At 40.0% G+C, this 22,597-nt stretch overlaps 2 protein-coding genes and 1 long non-coding RNA gene across 3 annotated transcripts; all 3 read left to right on the top strand.

Moving 5' to 3' along the window:
• Positions 1-4,117: 4,117 nt before the first annotated feature.
• On the top strand, positions 4,118-7,187 carry LOC307266733. Its single transcript, XR_013845379.1, has 4 exons — positions 4,118-4,222; positions 5,604-5,708; positions 5,799-6,116; positions 6,270-7,187. It is a non-coding gene; the product is annotated as an uncharacterized lncRNA (long non-coding RNA).
• Positions 7,188-7,489: 302 nt separating this feature from the next.
• On the top strand, positions 7,490-10,245 carry LOC307267414 (uncharacterized protein). The gene is made up of 4 exons (XM_080049734.1): positions 7,490-7,615; positions 8,511-8,876; positions 9,349-9,473; positions 9,681-10,245. Exons 1-4 carry the CDS (start codon positions 7,537-7,539, stop codon positions 9,822-9,824), a joined length of 714 nt encoding a protein of 237 aa, XP_079905860.1. The 5' UTR covers positions 7,490-7,536; the 3' UTR covers positions 9,825-10,245.
• A 344-nt stretch (positions 10,246-10,589) lies between these two features.
• Positions 10,590-22,048, top strand: fdxr (ferredoxin reductase). The gene is made up of 12 exons (XM_080049391.1): positions 10,590-11,018; positions 11,426-11,532; positions 12,841-12,936; positions 14,684-14,806; positions 14,945-15,058; positions 15,216-15,317; positions 16,342-16,449; positions 16,873-16,957; positions 20,121-20,320; positions 20,418-20,589; positions 20,940-21,113; positions 21,575-22,048. Exons 1-12 carry the CDS (start codon positions 10,937-10,939, stop codon positions 21,703-21,705), a joined length of 1,494 nt encoding a protein of 497 aa, XP_079905517.1. The 5' UTR covers positions 10,590-10,936; the 3' UTR covers positions 21,706-22,048.
• Positions 22,049-22,597: the final 549 nt, after the last annotated feature.

The raw sequence follows: 22,597 nt of genomic DNA, 5'->3' as shown, positions 1-22,597 counted from the left end.
TGGAAAAAAACAAAGAAAACAATGTTTAAACTATATAGAGTTGACTGAAGAACATAAACGTACAGGTGAAACTCGAAAAATTAGAATATCGTGCAAAAGTTCATTTATTTCAGTAATTCAACCTATATGGTGAAACTAATATATTATATAGACTCATTACATTCAAAGTGAGATATTTCAAGCCTTTAAATTAGTTATAATTGTGATTATTATGGCTTACAGCTTATGAAAACCCCAAATTCAAAATCTCAGAAATTTGAATATTACATAAAATCAATAAAAAAAGGATTTTAAATACAGAAATGTCGGCCCTCTATAAAGCATAATCATGCATATGTACTAAGTACTTGGTTTGGGCCCCTTTTGCACAAATTATTGCCTAAATGCGGTGTGGCATGGATGCTATCAGTCTGTGGCACTGCTGAGGTGTTATGGAAGCCCAGGTTGCTTTGATAGTGGCCTTCAGCTCGTCTGTATTGTTTGGTCTGGTGTGTATCATCTTCCTCTTGACAATAGTCCATAGTTTCTCTATTGGGTTCAGGTCAGGAGAGTTGTCTGGCCAATCAACACAGTAATACCATGGTCAGTCAACCAGTTACTTGTGGTTTTGGCACTGTGGATAGGTGTCAAGTCTTGCTGGAAAAAGTAATTCAGCATCTCCATAAAGCTTGTCAACAGACAGAAGCATGAAGTGCTCTAAAATCTCCTGGTAGACAGCTGTGGTGACTTTGGACTTGATAACACAGTGGACCAACACCATCAGATGACACGGTGCCTCAAATCATCACTGACTGTTGAAACTTGACAGTGGTCTTCAAGCCCCTTGGATTTTGTGCCCCTCCACTCTTCCTCTAGACTGTGGAACCTTGATTTCCAAATGAAACGCAACATTTAATTTGGATCAGTGATGATTTGAGGTATCATGTCATCTGCTGCTGTTGGTCCACTGTGTTATCAAGTCCAAAGTCACCACAGCCATCTACCAGAAGATTTTAGAGCACTTCATGCTTCTGTCTGTTGACAAGCTTTATGGAGATGACAATTTCCATTTCCAGCTAGACTTGGCACCTGCCCACGGTACCATAAACCACTGATAACTGGTTGACTCACCATGGTATTACTCTGCATGAATGGCCAGACAACTCTCCTGACCTGAACTCCATAGAGAAACTATGGACTATTGTCAAGAGGAAGATGATACACACCAGACCCAACAATACAGACGAGCTGAAGGCCACATCAAAGCAACCTGGGCTTCCATAACACCTCAGCAGTGCCACAGGCTGATAGCATCCATGCCACGTTGCATTTAGGCAATAATTCATGCAAAAGGGGCCCAAACCAAGTACTTAGTACATATGCATGATTATACTTTCTAGAGGGCCGACATTTCTGTATTTAAAATCCTTTTTTTATTGATTTTATGTAATATTCTAATTTTCTGAGATTTTGAATTTGGCGTTTTTATAAACTGTAAGCCATAATAATCACAATTATAAAAAATAAAGGCTTCACATATCTCACTTTGTATGTAATGAGTCTGTATAAGATATTATTTTCACCTATAAAGTTGAATTACTGAAATAAATGAACTTGCACGATATTCTAATTTTTCGAGTTTCACCTGTAGGTGCCTTATACAGATTATGAAGCCCTATAGTTGCCCACATCTAGAAACTGGGCACTGTAGTACTTGGTATGAACTGGATTATTACATGAATTTGAGTAAAATCGGATGTAAATCAGGAATTAACTTGTAAACTTCTAACAATCTTTGTTACTAGAATTATTTCATCAAACAGCCCAAGTGTTTGAATAATTGAAACTGAGTCAGGCCTTCTTGAAAGCAGGTGAAGTTTACTTGTTTCAGCATACAAGGGTATCAATCAATGCATCATAAGTTATTACATTGTTAAGCATACATGGATTGAGACAAAGATTGAACAGAAATAGCAGAGGTTATATGGTCCAAAAAATGTGTAGGCGTATACACTCGGTTTGTGTGTCCAGCCCTTGTTTTGCTGGCGAAAGCAGAAATGTTTTTAATGAGAGAGATATTCCCAGAAAATCATCTCAGCTGGTGTTATTCTTCATACAATGTCTGATAATATGGGAGTCATTTCTCCTCAACCACTGTGCACATGAATGCGTCATACCTCTGTATGTGCCAAAATCTTATTAGGCAGTTTCTTCTTCAAGGCTAAACAACAACTTTTGTCTTAGCAAAACACTTTGGGGCTGTTAGTTTACTGGGACAAAGTTCAACAGGCAGAAAGCATGTATTGTGCATTGAAATATTATACAATCATAAGGCAAATTAAATTATGTTAACAATCTTCCACGCCTTAATTTTATTTACTGTAATTGGGTAATAATTAATTAGGTAACACTTTACAATAAGGTACACAAAATTGTAGTAGCTACTACATACCTACTACATAGGGTTTTTTTTTGTGTGCTACCTATGTGTTAGGTAGCACAACAAAAAAAAACCCCTATGTGTTAGGTAGCACATAGGGGTTTTTTTTTGTGCTAACTAACACATAGGTAGCACAAAAAAAAAACCCTATGTGTTACCTACTACATAGTTTTTTTTTTTTGCGCTACCTATGTGTTAGGTAGCACAAAAAAAACCCCATGTGTTAGGTAGCACATAGGGCTTTTTTTTTGTGCTACCTATGTGTTAGGTAGCACAAAAAAAAAACCCTATGTGCTACCTAACACATAGGGTTTTTTTTTTGTGCTACCTAACACATAGGTAGCGCAAAAAAAAAAACTATGTAGTAGGTAACACATAGGGGTTTTTTTTTTGTGCTACCTAACACATAGGTAGCACAAAAAACAAACCCCCTATGTGCTACCTAACACATAGGGTTTTTTTTTTGTGCTACCTAACACATAGGTAGCGCAAAAAAAAAAACTATGTAGTAGGTAACACATAGGGTTTTTTTTTTGTGCTACCTAACACATAGGTAGCGCAAAAAAAAAAAACTATGTAGTAGGTAACACATAGGGTTTTTTTTTTGTGCTAACTAACACATAGGTAGCACAAAAAAAAACCCTATGTGCTACCTAACACATAGGGGTTTTTTTTTTGTGCTACCTAACACATAGGTAGCGCAAAAAAAAAACTATGTAGTAGGTAACACATAGGGGTTTTTTTTTTGTGCTACCTAACACATAGGTAGCACAAAAAACAAACCCCCTATGTGCTACCTAACACATAGGGTTTTTTTTTTGTGCTACCTAACACATAGGTAGCGCAAAAAAAAAAACTATGTAGTAGGTAACACATAGGGTTTTTTTTTTGTGCTACCTAACACATAGGTAGCGCAAAAAAAAAAAACTATGTAGTAGGTAACACATAGGGTTTTTTTTTTGTGCTACCTAACACATAGGTAGCGCAAAAAAAAAAAACTATGTAGTAGGTAACACATAGGGTTTTTTTTTTGTGCTACCTAACACATAGGTAGCGCAACAAAAAAAAAACTATGTAGTAGGTAACACATAGGGGTTTTTTTTTGTGCTACCTAACACATAGGTAGCAAAAAAAAAAACCCCTATGTAGTAGGTATGTAGTAGCTACTACAATTTTGTGTACCTTATTGTAAAGTGTTACCATTAATTACATAGTCCCAACAGTGTTAACCCTAGATCAACCCTCTGTTTCTACTATTACTAAGTTTGAAGACTAGCTTGGCTACAGCCTGCTAATTCCTGCTCAGTCTAGACATTATTGTGCACTTGACGCTGAAACAACCCGTTTTTGTTTAAATCTGCACAGGTTTTGATTCTAAGCTTTCACTTTTGTTTACCAATGACTGGTGATTTACTTCTGTTCTCATGTTACTGTTGCTCAGAGTTGTGGTTGTCTCACACTGTCCTTGTAGTTGTCGGTCTGGTTTACAACATTTAACATATATATTTGTAAAGAGGACTTCCAACAACCTTGAGGCATGACCGACCATTCAAAAATATTGAGCAAAACCTTTGATCATTTGTGTAATTATGAAATATTTCGCAACAGACATCCATTCCTTCCTTCCCTCCCCCCTTCCCTCCCTCCCTCTTCACCCTACAACATTTTCCTTGCTTCAGGCATATAAAGGTAATTTCCCTCGGCGTGTGAATGGGTTGGTAGCTGGATTATAAACTGGCACCTGTGGTCACCTCTGCAGAATCATTCTCTAATGCTCACATCAAGAGTAAAGCACTCCATGAGGTGAGCGTCTCTATTTATGTGTAATTATTTATATGACTGTGTGTGTGTGTGTGTGTGTGTGTGTGTGTGTGTGTGTGTGTGTGTGTGTGTGTGTGTGTGTGTGTGTGTGTGTGTGTGTGTGTGTGTGTGTGTGTGTGTGTGTGCAGTTGCGATTGTGTGTTTATTTGGTCTTCTGCCCTCAAAGCCTTTAAAGTGCATTCAGAAGCGCATTATTGCATAATTTCTTTGGGGGGTAATAATTCAAAGAGTAATATGCAGGGTTTGCCGAGGGGCTGCAACTTGTCTCAAATGTACTGTTGACATGCGATGATTGGATTAATATTATTTAATTGTCTAAGTCATACATCAATTACTATCATTCTTTGTTATTAGTAAACTTCTTAAACATGTCTGCTTGCATTACTAGTTTTAATTATGTTTTAGTGACAGCTCAACTGACAGGTTGGTCGGAGGTCTGTGACAATAAAAATCAAGATCACATTTTTATTTTCCTAAAAACTAAAATATATAATACAATCAATTAATTTTATTGTATTCAAATTAGTTAAACTCCTCCACAATCTTCCCTCATTTGTAGGCCCTTGCTAGAAATCCCTGCTTCATTCATAACAATATTTTTCATAGTATGCAGAATATAGTTGCTGCGACTATGCCTTTCAGGTGAATGCTGTGGGGTTAAGTACAGTACTTCTCCTTCGAATGTGATGATAAAGAAAACTACTTACAGGTCTTATGAGTAAGTCGTTAATCTTGTTAGAGTGTGTGATAGTGGGGGATATCAGTGGTGGAAAAAATGAAAGAAAAAGCAATTTTTAATGACCGTGTAAATGTACAACAGATGACATTGAACTGCTGAACCTTGTCAAGTTTATGATCACTCTATTATTGCTCGAATGGGAAAGTTTGTTCATACTTAATCAGATCATACGTAATTTATTATGGCTGTTTACTCCATGTGTTGTGCAACCTCCGAGCAGCTCTTGTGATGCGTTATGAATCATATCCTCCATGCAGTACATATACGGGCTTCAGAAAAATCAGAAATATGTTGTTATTCAATCAGACCTTTAGTAAACTGCTATGATTTTAATCTTCATCTTGTGTAGGTTTAGAATATGTGTTATCTGTTAAGTGCAACAACAACAAAAACGTGTGTGCATTATAACACATGGGGCTTAATAGCCTCGAAAAACTCTAATAACTGAGCTTTAAGAGTGAACTAAAGCCATAGGAAGGATAAAACTGCAAAGACAACTCCTGACAGTTCCCCCAACTTTTGACACATTGAGTGAACCTTGTTTGTGGTGGAGCAGGCTGAGGCAGAACAGCATACCAGGGGCCCTCTGTTTATCTTAATATCTTTAGTTTCCTTTTCCTCCAGGTTTGAGAAGACAGTGTGGAACTCCCAAGATGTCCTGCCCATGGATATGTTTGAGTCTGCTCTACGCCGCTACTCTTCTACAAAGCAGTGTCTCGTCGACTAAAGGTATTTTTGTAGCCGACATACAGACACTTTAAGTAAAATATGAAAGTTAGAAGAGGAAAAATAACTAATCATTTTGTCATTTATTTCCAGAAGTGTCACTGGTCTGCAACAAAACAGTGGAAGTAGTAGAAGGAGAAACGGTGACCCTAAACTGCAATATACATTCATTGAAGAATGTCTCTAAAGGTTTAACTTATCAATGGAAGAACAGAGACGACATAATATGTAAAAGTAGCCTAAAGAAAAACAATTGTAAAACAGATATGCTCACTTATGTGTCGCTGGAGATCTCCAATGTGTCAGAAGAGGAAAACTACACCGTTGCCATACACACAGACTCTGGTATGGATGAATCCTCAATCAGAGTACAAGTTAAACAGCGCCCCAACAGCGACAACAGCACATCTGGTGAGTAGCTTGAAGGGTCTTTAAGTCTTTCTTCAAATGGATTAACTGCATGTGTGTGTCACCGTTAACCATTTCTATAAATGTCAAATCTTGTGCGGATGTGAAGGTGGATTTAATCCTTATTTTAACACATGTATATTTTTATCTTGCCAGATGCTTCCGGGGCACTGCAGGACAAGCCCAAGTCGACACTTGCCATGTGGGCAAGTGTTGTCAGCACCTTGACGATCATGGGCATTCTGCTATTCTATCTCGGACGTTACAAAGGCACACAAATAATGGACTGTATTAAGAAAAAGACTGGACAGACGAGCTATTCCGAAACATCGCAGGAACACAATGTTTGACCATCAGAAAACATAATGTGATGTTAACATTTTTCAGAAATATTTGGGTTCTTTGTACAGTGGGTGGTCCATGTGAATATGATGATTTTAGTGTGTACATGTTGATCAATGCGAATATAGAGTTGTATTTTTTAAACCGTTTTTTTTAACTGTGAAAAAAAAAAGAGCCATGCTTGTAATTTTGTTCATGATTCCCAAATAGTTTTGTGTTTTGTTGAGTAAAGATAAAAGGAATGTTGAATGTGATGATTTGATTGTTTACAGATTGATCCCTGTGAATATTATTTTAATTTACACCCTGGTCATATAAAGTTCAGTCTAGTCATTACGAAGGGGCACAACTCAGTTTGTGAAACCAGTGTTGCAATGTCTTCTGTGTCTCTGAAGGGTGCTTTCTTAAGGTGGTATTGAGAATGTCGTCTTGTTTCATTCCTTCCATTCCATGACTTGCATTATGGGAAAATGTAGGCACCCTCTTTTTTTTCAAAGCCTGACCCAACTCGGGCCCCTGCAGTTTTCATTCTCTTTTTAATGCATGGATCACTGTAATTTACTGGAAATGCCTTTTATGTGACTTGGTTCATTCTACACCATGAATGCAAAGTAGGAGGGAAAAGTAAATGTGATAGCTGACTGTATACAGGGTGTAAGGAGTGAGTGATGCAGTATGCTGGATATACTGTGTGTGTGTGTGTGTGTGTGTGTGTGTGTGTGTGTGTGTGTGTGTGTGTGTGTGTGTGTGTGTGTGTGTGTGTGTGTGTGCGCGTGCATGTGGTTAGATTTACAGTGCAGGGAAACTGTATGCTGCTGTACATGCAAACGTCATGGGTGATGGAATATTTCTTGAAGTAAAGATTTTTCAATAACAAGCGCTTCCACTGTTTGATCTTCTATAGCACAGCACAAAAAAAACACACCCACACACACATTGCTGATAAACAGTAAATATAGGAACACGAGTCAGATACCCATTTCCTTTTTACACCGCACTTATGCATTCAAGCGACAGTCAGTCAGTCAGTCGGTCGGGGCGCTGCGTCTGAGGCAGCCTGCCTGCAGCCTTACCTCGCAGGATGGAAGCCCACTGGTGGTGCTGTGTGTTGGGGTTACTCTGCAGCATGCCGGCTCAGGTCATACTCAGCTCCTCTACAGGTGAGTGTGTGTGTGTGTGTGTGTGTGTGTGTGTGTGTGTCACAGAAGAATAAGGGCAAAAAGATTGATAAGTTTTTTGATTTACAACTTTCAAGATTAGTGTGAGTCATCTTTTCCTGTTGTTTGCAGCCTCCGCTTGTTTGCAGCCTGTTGAGCAGTGTCTGTACCAGGAGTGGAGGAAGGGAGATTATTTCAATCTTTGTTGATTGGTAAAAGTACAAACACAAAAATTAATTTAAAATCACACTTAATCAAAGGTTACTTTTTTCTTTCTTCTTTTAGCAAAATGCATCAAAGGTATTAAAAGTAGCTGCCTGTACTCACAATTGTCCCCCCATCACTGATTTATCTATTATTAATTTAGCCTTTGACTATAGTACTAGGTAAAGGTGAAGCTTTTCATAATGGTACTTGACTCCAGTGGTGACCATTTAGGGAGCTGGCCCTCTTCAGTGCATCACAAGATAAGAATGAAGGGTTGTGAGATTGAGAAAGCTTTGCTACATGAATATGTGATGATTTTTTTCTCTCTAATTCTAATTATTGCTTTTAGGGAAATATGGGATGAGTTGACCAGTGTGTGTGTGTGTGTGTGTGTGTGTGTGTGTGTGTGTGTGTGTGTGTGTGTGTGTGTGTGTGTGTGTGTGTGTGTGTGTGTAAAATACCAGTATAAAAAGGTAACTGGAGCAGTAAGGCTACAAATACCTCCAAATTGTCCTTAAATGTACTTTGTTAATTCTCCACCACCGTCTGAAACCATCTAATAGCTCTTTTTATATTGGTGTTTGAATTGATCATTGAAAATAACTTTTTTTTTAACTGCTAATGTTAACGTTATGTCCATAGGCAAACTTCAGGCTATGGCCAGTCATTAACCACCGTCTCTCCCTGACAGTCTCTCAACAGCCTTCCTCCATCTCCACCATGACAGTCAACTCCTCTGTGGAGATCACCTGCTCCTCGTCAGGGCCTAACCCAAAGGGATTCTCCCTCTACAGGCGTTTCAGCGGCAACTGGGCAATCGCGTTCCTGTCTTTGAAAAACGGACAAGTCGAAAAGACCACCATCGCTGCAGAATACGCCGGCCGCATCAGCGTGTCCCCAGACCCTCAGAGGAGTGGGGGCTGTGGTTTCACACTGCGGCTGTCTCTGCTGGGCCTGCATGACACCGACCTGTACTACTGCAGCTGGAGCTACTTCAGGGCAGACACCAATGTGGCCGGAAAGCTGTCCAGCAACGGCACCGTCATCATTGTCAGAGGTTAAGAGAGAACCAAACATGCACCCACATACTCCATTCATGTATACACGTACAAAAAAAACTTGAATTAGAACTAAGTTTGATGTCTTAGATTTAAAGGTGGAGTCAGCGATTCTAGAGAATGCTTGTTGTCAAGAAAACTTGAATATCTCCTCGCGATCTGCTTCCTGTTTGTAGGCTATACTGTGTGTGCGCTGCAAAGAGATCCAGTGTTAATACACAGCCTAGAGGCTCTGTAAACAGGCATGTTGCTAGCTACGGTGGGCCCCCTTTTGTTTACATACCCTTTGTCTACATACCAGTTTACAGAGCCTACTAACATCAGCTCTTTTTCAGTGTACACACAGTATGGACAGGAAGTAGATCGTCAGTATAGATGATTGATGATGTCACTGATTTTGATAGCAAGCGTTCTGCAGAATCGCTGACTTCACCTTTAACTCTCTTTTTCTGACATTTTGTCCCCCGGCAGAGGGAGGCCCCCAGGCTCAATGTGACCACCTGACTTCAGATTTCATCTACATTGCCCTGAGTGTGACGGCCTTCACTGTTGTATTGTTGCTCCTCATCGTTGCACTGATTGTGAGATGCAGACGGGTGAGTGCCTCTGTATGCAGATGGAGATGCATCTTGTAGTTGTCTTTCTTTCTGGCATTTTTTCAGTATTAGACAGATTTGGAGAGACAGAGTTGAAATGTGGCAAAGACATGCAGAGAACTGACTTGAACTCGGGGCGAACAAAGAGGGGAATGACATGCAAAGAGCTGACCAAGGGTCCAAATGAATATTTTGTCTTTTAAACAGTTTAAAATGAACTTCAGACCCGCCAGACGTGCACCACCGCCCAGACCCGGCAGGCCTCCGCATGCCTGTCCCCGGCAGACGCTTCAACACTGTCCCTACCTGATCACATCCGTAGACGGCTTGGACTTCAGAGGCATTCTGTAATGTTGAGAGTCGACAACTGTGTTTCTGATTATTCTTGTCAAATATACAGTGAATGTATTGCACAGGGGGCATGTGACAGTCAGATGATCGAGATGTCTTTTGAGACAGCAGCTCTCTTCGTTGGCTCAACCCAGGAAAGGTGTTGACGTCCCCCCTCCTTCTTTGCTTTGCTTTTCACTTCCTTTCTAATACAAATGTGCGTCTTGTCTGCAGAACAGTGACTAAGCCACCACATCCTGGCTGCTGTGTGGGGCGTACAGGTGTAATTGCATGTCAACAATGTCAACTAAGAAAAAACTGCAGAGCAAGCCATTTTTTTTATATTCTACTGTGTGTGCTGTTGCATTACATGTGGGCTTGACCTGTTGAGTTTATGTGTCTCGAAAAAAAGGAGAAAATAATGTGAAAAACTGTTTTGATACATTAAATCTAAGCTGTTTCCAATGTCACTGTTCCTTTTTTGGAAGAGTCATAAAAATACATGTTTTCCTCTTATGTGTTGATTCTCTGATTTCCATTTATTGGAGAAAGTTTACTTTCGATTGCTACATTTCTGGTTGTTATCACACAGGCGGAAATATCCATGTAGCCTACAAATTAATTCGCACACCAACCAAACTACTTCTTGGGGGACGCAGGCGGGAAAAGCGCTTAATTATTTTACAACCTTATCTAAAGATGTGGCCCGCTCTGATCCGGTGGAACCCACGAACTCAATGCAAGTTGTTCCACGGACTGTTGTGAGTGTAACACGCTCGGGAGCAGTCTGTTTAGATGACAGTCGGCTAATGTAACTTTGCCACAAAGTTAATCATTTTGTAATTAAAGACACGCGGCTCGAAACGCGTCAGTGTAGCGAACCGCTAGCATAAATGAGCTAGTTGAGAACAAACAGCCCTTAAAAAAAAACTACAAACGGGAGAGGAAAGACGAACGTTTTTCACCTTGGCTTTTGCTCTCGGTATGGTGCTGACTGTCCAAGGCTAGTCAGAGCAGGGACAGAGATGCGGAGCTGCTTGCCAAATAACAGGAAAACAACACAGTGGAACTAGCTTCTTTTCAGCTTAAAGCCACACCGTTTTGTGTGCATGTGTGTGTAGCTGGGGAAGAAGATGAGTGGCCACAAACTGATGTTTTCCGGGTTGAAGTTGTGCCCGTCGGGAAAGAACCGATGGACAAATCGACTACTTAGTGGTGAGTTCTGTGTTATTTTACCTGTGTAAAGGCAACACTCGCCTCCCCTAGTGCAATATTCAGTCAACAATTTGTTGTCGTTGGTGCCTTTCGTCAAATCTACGTTCTTGTGTGATGATATGCAAAACCTTTAACAAACGGGCTTCACTCAACAATTCGGCATTGCCAAATATACCAAGCAGCGTCTATAACCATAGAATATAATATTGCACTACTTGATTTATGCCTGACACAAAGTATTGCGTAATTGCAGGTATTAATCATTGCTTCCGTGTGTGAACTGTTAATGGACTTGCCTGACGGGCAATTATAGATGGCACAGTGCCATAACATTGTATTATAGGCCTACTACACGTAGGGCTACAGACCTTTCTCATTCCAATGTCATTTCTGTTCTGGTTCTGCAGGTGTAAGTGGGCGAGGTAAGGCATCCTTTTCCTCCTGCAGCAGGCCAAAGGTGTGTATTGTTGGGAGCGGTCCAGCAGGTTTCTACACGGCCCAGGCTTTGATCAAGGTATTTCCTGTTGGCATTGGGAGTGGGAGATAAAGGATGAAGTATTCTATTGCAGTAGCCATACTACCTACCTTTTTTCGTATTGTTACATTGCGTATAATTATGATATAAATAAGATAATGAATGAAAGGCCCGACAACTCTCACTGATTTGAAACATTCCATACTGTGGCATAATACACCATAAAATATTAAGAAGATGCCATGCTGGGATAAATGCAGTGAACATGTTATACTGTATAATGACTGACTTCAATGTATTTTTTGTAGTATTCATTCATTCTAACAGCATTGATTGTTTCCTGCTAAAAATAACATGAAAATAATAGTAGTATTGTTTTGGTGTGTTGCCCTAATTTGGTATTTTTTATTTATTTATTTTAGATAATTGTCGCTTATAAAAACTACGTTAGACATGGTTGTCTGCTGTTAATTATGGAGGAAGAAAGAGAACACTGTTCGTCTATAACTGTGGCAAGGCAGTGCACTTTTCTTTTCATTATTGTATGTTTCAAAACAATATTTAGGATTAAATATTCTTATTTTAGATTAGTTTTTTCGCCAAAAATAAGTAAAATGTTTAAATTTGTTAAAGAACATTCCGGGCAAAAAATATGTGTTTTCGAAGGTTAATCGTTTTGGTGCAACATATTGGCTGTGTGTGAAGTGTCAGCGTTTGAGCCTACAGTTCCACCTTGAACAAATAATCAAGACATCAATCAAAACAAAGTGGGTCACAACACCGCACCTAATACTTGAGCCATGCTTACCTCAGCTTTCAGTCAATGCTTTTCTGATAGAAGGTCATACCTAAAACCTCACAGGCCTGCTTTATGTAGGACAGGATATAAGTTGCAGGCTGTTTGGTAACCAAGCAGGTATATCTATGTTAGAACACAATGATGTCTTTCAAATGCAGCAGCTCTTTGATGTTTATTTTTGTTGTGGCAAATAAACCCTGCGTTCCAAATAGCATATTCTTTCTTTTTACTGAACTACGTACTGCAGCTGCCCTTAAAAAGTATGAAGGTTGAATGCTAATGTCAACGTTTAGTCTGTGTAATGTTTGCCATGTTCACTAGCTCCATTTTTTGTGTTATCATGCTAACATAGGCTATGCTAACTAGCATTACATGCAAAACAGGTAGGAGAGAGGAGGACTGACCAAAGTTCTCTCTGGCGGGAACTTGAATATTTTGTACTAATCCATGAAAAATCATGCGGACACTTTCACACAATTGCATATGTATTACTATCGCATAAGGATTCCCTTTCACTTGTTGTTTTTGTTTCTTATTGGTCCTGCCAGGCCCGTCAAGATGTTCAGGTGGACATTTACGAGCAGCTGCCCGTCCCCTTCGGCCTGGTCCGGTTCGGAGTGGCCCCTGATCATCCTGAAGTCAAGGTCTCTCATCCCAAATAGATTCTTTCACACCTATGGTTGACTCTGCTCTGAATCAGATGAGGAAGTGAACCAAAATGCAGCAGCATAAGCCTCGTGAGAACGTTCCTGACTCTCATGGGTCAGATGTGTCTAGGGCGACAGCAATAACGTAGTTCCAGAACAGCTCTACAATTGGTCAGAATCTCCATGTCTGAAAACTAAAGAAAGAAAATACAGGAAGTACATTGTTTTCCTCATCCCATAATGCATAGCGTAGCCAGGCAGTTTTCCTCATCCCATAATGCATAGCGTTACACATTGCTTCCTGCAGTTTAGTCGGACTCAGTCAAGTCACATTCTCACCACAAACAGTAGTGTGCCCCCGAGTACTATTGCTGTGTTTTCTCCTGCGCAAACAAACCGCAGTAAAGTTGGAAAGGAGCCCGAGTTAGATTCAATTAAACCAAACAAGGCAAGTGTGAAAGTGCCCCATGATGAGTAGAGCTCTTAGTTGGTTTAGAAGGTGCCACATAGACAGAACCCTATGCAGGTTCAGAGGCAGACTGCTGGCTTTGTGGTAGAGTATCATGCAGTGGTTAGAATGTAAGGATGCTATCATATGGTTGAAATGGTTACTTTGTCCTGTCTGATCATGGGCATTTTCTAGGAAAAGTTCACATTACAATAATTCCCATTTCACAGGCATGTCTATTCATTGTCAAGTTTTCAGAAAAAACAAAACTCAGAACCTCAGACAAACCTGTTTAGATCAATCTGATAACATCAAATCCTTGAAGCCATGCGTGACGAAAGATCAGTTTCACGTCAGTTTCACCCAGACAGTTAGGCCTGAACGATCCTTGGCATGAGTAGTGGAAAGTAACTGCCTATTAAAAATGTCAACATGTCACAGTAATTAACTAATTATATGTATAAAGTGAAAGTAATGGTGGTGGCGTGTGATGCAACACACTTCAGAAGTAGTTTGTGTGTGTGTGTGTGTGTGTGTGTGTGTGTGTGTGTGTGTGTGTGTGTGTGTGTGTGTGTGTGTGTGTGTGTGTGAGTGAATGGCAGCTGAGAAATTCCACACATTAACAGAATCCCCCCAGGCAAGTGAGTAAGGAAAAAAAAAACACGATTGGTTGGAAACAAATGTCTTGGACGCGGGCAAGGAATTAGCACATCACCCAGTCTGAGGCCACGATACTTATACCTTTTCATCATACTCTTAGCAAGGCAGCAAATCCGCCTATTTCCCCAAAATGTCCTCTACAGAAAAGTGTGTTTGGTCTGCCTTAGTAGACAGGTTTTTTCACTTCAAGAGGCACTCCTCCAGTTGTACATGTCTTTTCACTGTGTTTTGATGCACTCAAGTGGCCGTGAGCTGTTTTCCGGAGAAGTCTGACTTGCTCATAGCAATGCAAAATAAGGGACACCTTTATCTCCTCATTCACAAGTCATCGAAAACAAATTGCTATCTTGCTTCTTAGAACAGCTTACATTGCCTAAGAATCTTTCCGATTTGAGCTTATCTTTAGCATGGAAGTGAGTCAGTGTTGCCTGTACATACAGGTGCTGTCTTTTATAGTGCGTCCATAGAAAATGTATTTTAATCAAAATGTCCCTTTTTCTATAGTGAAATACCTTTACCCGTATCCTTCATCAAACAGTATACATCTTATCATTTGTATCACCTCTACAGAAATGATAAAATAACTTTTTATTTATTTAGTTTTTCAAATAAATAAGATATTTTTCTTCTCCTCAGAACGTCATCAACACATTCACGCAGACAGCCAAGCAGTCGCGCTGTAGTTTCTACGGCAACGTGACTGTGGGGAAGGATGTGAGCATTGAGGATCTGCAGCAAGCGTACCATGCAGTCGTACTGGTAAGAACACAGAAGCACCCTGCTTCAATCCCCTTTAAAACAGAGCTTCCCTCACGATGAGTGTGTGCACATACTGTATGCACGTAAGCCTCCTCATGAATGACATTTTGTTCTTGTTTTGTTTTTGTTTTACGGTAGAGTTACGGGGCAGAGGGGAACAGGAGCATGGGGGTGCCAGGAGAAGACTTGGCCGGTGTGTACTCTGCCAAAGACTTTGTGGGCTGGTACAATGGGCTGCCCAGCTGTCAAGAGGTACACCACATTAACCTGTTTCTAGTACATCAATCAGTAAATGAATCAAAGCATGGGAAAGAGTGTCATTTTAGTCACCGTCCACTAGTTCTTTCTACTTTGTTTTGCTCCTTTCATCATCTGATCTCAGTTTGTTTTCATTGTGTTTTCTGTTCAGCTGAGTCCCGACCTGAGTTGCGAAACAGCGGTCATTCTGGGACAGGGCAACGTGGCCTTGGACGTAGCCAGAATCCTGCTGTCTCCCATTGACTTATTAAAGGTGAGGAATACACTAGCCTCTGCTCTTAGGGATAATGATTCAGTAATATGTGTGGAACACTAATAAAGCTGATCTATTAAGAAAGATCGGGGTGAGGGTTCACAATGTGGGGGTATTCGTCCTCAATACATCGCAGTGTGATAACCATGTTATATTTGAAGACGATAATTCTGTAGGAGCAACTTAGATGAGTTTGGCAGGAAGTGGAAACAATGTTTTTATCAATATGAGAACAGACGGATGCGTGTTAGATTAGATTAGATTTAGATGATCCTTTATTGTCATTGCATATTAATAATGAAATTTGACTAAAATTAGGCTGTAAAAGCAGTGTTAGTTCAACACAGCTTATATGTCCTAAATGCACTGCAGCTTTTTTTTTAAACCCCAGCGTGTGAGGTTTTCAGCCTCTGATTGCATCAACAAAGACCCAACATGAACATTTAAATGAATACAAATGCAGAAATAAGTTGTAAAGTGGGGTTGAAAAACATATACGTCCTTATTTAGTGCAACATAGACAGACCACAGAACTTGCTCAAAGCATTTATCCAGTTTAAGAAAAATGATTACCAAAATAAAGCAACAATATACATAGAGAAGTCAACAAAGATCCATGAAGGCGTGTCTGTTTTGGACATTGCACCACTAAATACTTTCCCTCCTTCAGCTTACAGAATTGTAATGAGTGATTTGTAGTCTGACATATTTTGGTTTTAATTGAAAGAAAGAAAAAACTGGTTTGTGTGCTATTGAGCTTCGGGCTTGTTCATACAAGTAGCTGCAGTGCCCACACAGTTTTTCCCTTTGTCATCATTCAAGGAGACGTATGTGACATCACCAACAGCATTTAATTTTATTGGCAAATTGCCAAAACGTCTGAAAAATTGTGCAAACACAGAATCATGAATCACACCAATTATGTAGAGAATATCAAATGTACAAGCCCACAGAAAGCCAGTTGTCAGGTGTTGTTATTGAAGGGATTATAATTGAAACTTTCTGGTGTGTTTCGTTTCTGCAGAAGACTGACATCACCCAGCCGGCGTTGGAGGCCCTGTCAGAGAGCCTGGTCCGCAGGGTGCTGATAGTAGGAAGGAGAGGGCCCAAACAGGTGGCCTGCACCATCAAGGTGTGTGTGTGTGTGTGTGTGTGTGTGTGTGTGTGTGTGTGTGTGTGTGTGTGTGTGTGTGTGTGTGTGTGTGTGTGTGTGTGTGTGTGTGTGTGTGTGTGTGTGTGTGTGTGTGTGTGTGTGTGTGTGTGTGTGTGTGTGTGTGTGTGTGTGTGTGTGTGTGTGTGTGTGTGTGTGTGTGTGTGTGTCTTATTATTTTGCCTTGTCTGTTCACATGTCTAGTTTACACACATTGTAATGGCAAGAAGTGGCATTACGGTGTTAAACTGAGAGGAGTCAGTTTACTGAGTGGTTGGATTGTATGTGATAGATGGTTGTTAATTAATTTGGACAATTAATTAACTTAGACCCAACATGAGACTTATTCCTAAAGCTTTGAATGATTTTCTAGTCCAGCCCCTGTTCTGTTGTTCTTGTCTACAGGAGGTTAGAGAAATGGTGAACCTGCCAGACACCAGACCTGAGATGGTGGAGGCTGACTTTGAGGGTGTTACAGAAGCTCTTAAAGGTAAGAAAGGACATTTTGGAGGATGGCACTTCCTCTTGACTGTCCTCACCAGTCTGCCCTATTACAGAACTACATTACTGTGTGTGGATTTGCTCTTGTTTTTTTAATCTTTTAATTGAGAGGACGGTCTTACAATAAGGACATCTCACATTTTGATTTGAGGCAATGCAGTAGGCTATATGGAGTAAAATTATAATTTTTTTTTCACCAAACAGCACAGAACAGACAAGATAATAATATGTGTGAAGAGGTTCAAGTACAGGTTAAAAAAATACAACTAGGCTAATGCAGAGACTTGTGAAAATGTCACAAGGAAGGAAGAAATGTGTTCCGTGGTCTACATCCGGAACATCCCCTATTGAGACCTATAGCCTGTATACGGGGCGAGGGGAATGGAAACTATAAAGCAGTAAATACAGCTGGTTTTAGATGTTTGCTGACAGCGTTAGCCACAAGTTAAGACAGTACTTTGACACTTGTGTGAGACATTACACCGTCTAGCGACCTTGCATCCGTTTTGTCTCGTCCTTGCTACAGAACGGGCATTGGGCTGACTGATAACTGTCTCCACGCCTCTTCTCAGGGTTCATTTTGAGAACCTTGAATGTATCTCTGTTAAACACGATAGACAGCGAGTGAAGGGTGAAATTAGCAACTGGTGTTTGTTTTTTTAAGTGCTCCCAAACATAGATTGTCAGTGATGGTATCTGGCGGGTGGCTGCTTCGTGGTTACAGAAGTGCATCAAAAAGTATGCAGTTACAGGAAATGTGACGGCCAATGGGTTAAGACATTTTCACAAGACCAAAAAGAAAACACGCCAAATTGATGAGGCTTCGGACGTTTAGTAGTGTGTGTGTCTAGGTCCTTGTATGCAATGTTTTTAATAACTGCTATTTGTTCTTTCTGCCCACACGTCTGCACATATGCTCACAAATTCATAGCCACAGCTTTTCAATACTTCAAAAAAATGGCAGATTCTACACAAGGGTTTCATACATGCTGCATTTAGAGTATACAATGAATGCAAAGATAGACAAATAAGAGCACACGTATTCACATATCTATATATACTAGTGTTCATTTTGTCAAGCATCTTTAGTCCAAGCCCTAAGAGCGGAAGTCCATTTCCGTTTTAGAAAAAACTTGGTTTGAAAAACTCAGTTCAAAACCTGTTACTCTTATGGTCTCTCTGGCATATATTTCCGTCATTAATAAATTAGACAACAAAGTTTTTTGAAACTATTTTCATTGGGTTTCAGTCAAGAATACTTAGGACGGGGGCGCCCTTAGCTCAGTTGGTAGGGTCCCCCCCCATGGGCCTCGGCCAGCAGCGGAACCGGGTTCGATTCCGGCCCGCGGTCATTCTCTGCATGTCACTCTCCTCTCTGACCGATTTCAACTCTGTCTCTACACTATCAATAAAGCATAAAAATGCAAAAAAAAAAAAAAAAAAAAAAAAAATACTTGGGACAATGTTCAATCAAAAAGCTGGTCAAACTAGACTACCGTAATAACAATAGTATGTCAGTCAGTGGGTTTCCATGGCACAACTAGATTGGATTAAGACATATACCGAACTAGACACTAGAACGGACCGTGTCACTTGTCTGAGTATACATGGCCTTTCAGGAATCGGATAAATGTCCGATGCATGGCTGTCTCCGCTATGCTAGTTGGCGCTGTAGCCCTTTCAACAAGTGGTTATAGAGCCACGTCCGGTTCTCTTCCGGCAACAGCCCTACTATTTTTTTACGTCATCTCCTTCCACTTCCATGTGAAATCCCCGGCGTTCGCAAACTCCGATACGCGATGTCCGATCCTGTTATACATGCAGAGAGAATGCCGACTATGAACGAGTTATCTAGGTGTTCTTATCCGACTTCACTTGTCCGTTAATGTGCCGATTTGTGTGCGAAGTAGATCGGATAAAGGTGTTTACATGCATTTTACAAGTCCTGTTGAAGTCTTATTCGTTTATTTATCCGATTAGGAGTCTGCATGTAAACGTACTGAGTGATTCTTGAGAACCGGGACAAAAGGCCGTCTTCCATATGTAACTGCTGTTATGTTTAAAACTAAAAATATTTGAAATTGTAGATGTTATTAGGGATTAAGAATAGAATGTCTGGAGCACTATTATCCCCTTAAATTTAATTTTATCATTATTATGTCAAATATATGACACTTGTTATCTTCTCACAACGTCCAAAACAGTGTGTCCTCAGAGAAGGTTTCAATTTTTCATATGCCGAAAAACCTATCAAAAATGGACTTTAATGATTAAAAAGAGCTTTTTTCATCAAAAGCAACACTAAATAATCTCTCATATCAATAAAAACAGTTTTTCTTCAATACATTCATGTTTTATAAGGATTCTAAGTGGTGGGACCACTTTACTGTAAGTCAACACCGTCAGACATTTCATTATGTAAAATGTAATATGCAGCTGTCACTTTGAAGGACAGCTTGTCACATTCTACCTCTGCAGAGTACATTAGAGTCAGACAGGCTCTGATAAGTGTTGTAGTTTTAGAATATTTTACATTCCGAATCTTGAAAGTCCTGTGTCACAACCATGATATGTCAACACCATGATATGTCAACAACGACTTACAATTTCTGAAGAAGTTATTTGAAATGTTTTGATCATTTTATTTTCCTGATGTAGTTCATACTAGCACCTAACATTAACAGAAAAACCAAATGGCTATGTAAATTCCATTTGTTATGTTTAAGAAACATTAAATTATGTCAACACCGTTAGACGGAGTTGATATCTGACGGTGGTGATAGGCCAATGACGGTAAAAAAATCAAAAGCTGGGAGGTTGTGTCAAAGCTAAGCTCAGTAGCTTAGTATACGTTGGATACATACATGTCATTTAATTTGCCGAAACATAGGGTTTTGTATTTTTTCAACATTTCACCCTGTTTTGTCCCACTTCTCAAGAGTCACTTTTGTTGTTGTGTTGAATTACTATGAAATCTTGTTTCGATCAAGCTATGATATAAGTACTTTTTTTAAACACTTAGCATTGACACAAATGGATACATAAAAACTTAGCATTGGATGTAACTACTTTAAATGTCTGACTCTTAAATGATCTCATATAGCTGACACATAAAAAAAATTAGCCTAACTGTTGTTGTGCTGCTGCGTCAGATTTGCCGAGGCCCAGGAAACGCCTGACGGAGCTGATGTTGAAGACGGCCCTGGAGATCCCCGGAGAGAAGGAGCGAGAGAGGCGAAACGCGGCCTCGCGCGTCTGGGGCTTTCGATTCTTCCGGAGCCCCGTTGAAGTCCTGGCCCACCCCGACCACAAGCGGACAGCCGGCATCCGACTGGCGGTCAACAGGCTGGAGGTGAGAAGGGTTTTGGACTCCCCTCATTTAGCATTGTGCAGCAGTAGCAACAGCCTGAATTGTCATGGTTAAAGTTGCTTTGCCTCTGTGGTCACAGGGTGAGGGTGAGGGATCCCGGGCAGTGCTCACAGGGGAAGTGGAGGATGTGACCTGTGGCCTGGTCATCAGCAGCATCGGCTACAGGAGCCTCCCCATCGATCCAGCAGTGCCGTTCGACGCCGGCAAAGCCATCGTTCCCAACCACATGGGCCGGGTTCAACAAGCTGCAGGTAGCAAAGCTAAACGGGATAAAGAACAAGAGCACTTTGCAATAGGGGTGTGCCGTACCAATTGTTGACGATCATTTCTTAATTGTTTTTCAACCATGTTTTTCAACCAAATTGAAATATACAGCAACTATAAATGAATACATTTAAAGAAAATAATATTGTTACTAAACCAGTTATTGTGTAGCTCGACTTGCCTCAGTAGAGTGCATCAGTACAGTAACCCAACATTTCCCACCCCTCACTTTAAAGAAAATAAAGATATTATCTTTCAGCGATATTGCACACTCCTACTTTGCAAGCTAGAACCTCTCTAGAGGAAAACATTTAGTAAATCCATCTTTGTTTTCTAGGTCTGTATTGTAGTGGCTGGGTGAAGACAGGCCCAACTGGGGTGATTGCCACCACTATGAACAATAGTTTTGACACTGCACGTTCCTTGATGGAGGACATGGACTCAGGGAAGTTGGATATTTCTGCTGCCAAACCTGGTTCACAAAGCATCAGTGCTCTGCTGGAAAAGAGAGGTAATCTACCAAAGTGTATTCTCATAACTGAATAAACAAACTTTGAGAGAATTGGATCCCTTGAACACAGTTTGAAGTTAGAAAGCTACCTGAACAGTTTCTGTTTTCCTGTTGTTTACAGCAGCAGGGCCCTCCATTTTGTTTACAAGCCTATTCTAGTCTTATGTTTGGTTTCAGGTGCCTCAAAATAATTTAGTTTTGATTTAGGATTATTGAATGATTCAATACTAAGACTTAACATGTAGAGTAAAATATGTTTTGTAAACTAAATTAAATGTAAAAAACGACGTACTACTGAAAAGAATAAAAAAACTTTAAATCTGTTTCACATTTTAAACTACTACTCACACTAACTAGTTTGACACAAGCATTGTTTCTGATTTGGCCACAAGTTGTCTACCGTTCTTCATAGAATACTTTTAATCTTCAGCAACATTTGGTGTCCATTTTACCATTTGTAGGAGTGAAAGCAGTGATTTTCTCAGACTGGGAGAGGATGGACAGGTTGGAGATGAGGAGGGGTGAAGCTGCTGGGAAACCCAGGGAAAAACTACTGACTGTGGAAGAAATGCTGCAGGCGGCTCGAAATTGACTGAAGACAAGACACTGAGTAAATGTTCCGGTGTAGGGTAACAGCGGTTGTTACCATATCGGTGGGGACCTAAATGACCGACCATAATGGACAAAGAAGAATATTGACACTATTAAGCACTCAACATGTAATTAATTTATATTTAACACATTTCATATTTTGTCTATAACCACAAAAAACTGGATTTTCTTATGGATGCTATTATTAATGAACATATTGTTTACTGCAAGTGAAATGATCTATGTCAAAAAGTAAAAACTGTGGTGACTGAATTTTATATATTACGTATCATATTGTCTAGTTCTCGTCTAGTTCTTTTTGACTATTAAATACAAACATAATATTCTTGCATTTGAGTAGCATTTCTCATTGCTGCTTTCTATGGTTGGCTTTAGCCTAGCTTGTTCAACTTTTTGGGTTGGAGAAATTAAAGTAAACACATTTGGTATGAATTGGTAACGCATGTCAGATGACACAACAACCAAGATTATTTTGATGAACATGAACACACTGTTTTTTTTTTCTTCAAAGGTTTTTTTACAGAGTAGCAAAGCAACTGCAGTACAATGGATTATAATTTTTTTCCCCTTTCCCCCCCCCCCGAACATACCCCCACCCTTATCCCACCCTCACACCCAATTACAAACAATCCTGCATTAAGAAATTAGTACACAAAATAATACATAATGTTAAAAATAGCAAAAACGAAACAGAAACACCCACTTCAAGAAACAAAAACAAACAACCACTATGAAACAAAAAACACAAAGAAATAAAATTGAATCAAATAAAAGAGGGGAGGGGGTAGCTACTCTTCATCTATTGTGGTCGGTTTCTTAAAATAGTTTAGGAAGGGGCGCCATATTTTATGAAATTTAGTCTCAGATCCCTG

This window comes from Ammodytes marinus, assembly GCF_949987685.1.
Source record: "Ammodytes marinus genome assembly, chromosome: 20".
Lineage (NCBI taxonomy): Eukaryota > Metazoa > Chordata > Actinopteri > Uranoscopiformes > Ammodytidae > Ammodytes > Ammodytes marinus.
This window is presented reverse-complemented; position numbering and strand designations above follow the sequence as displayed.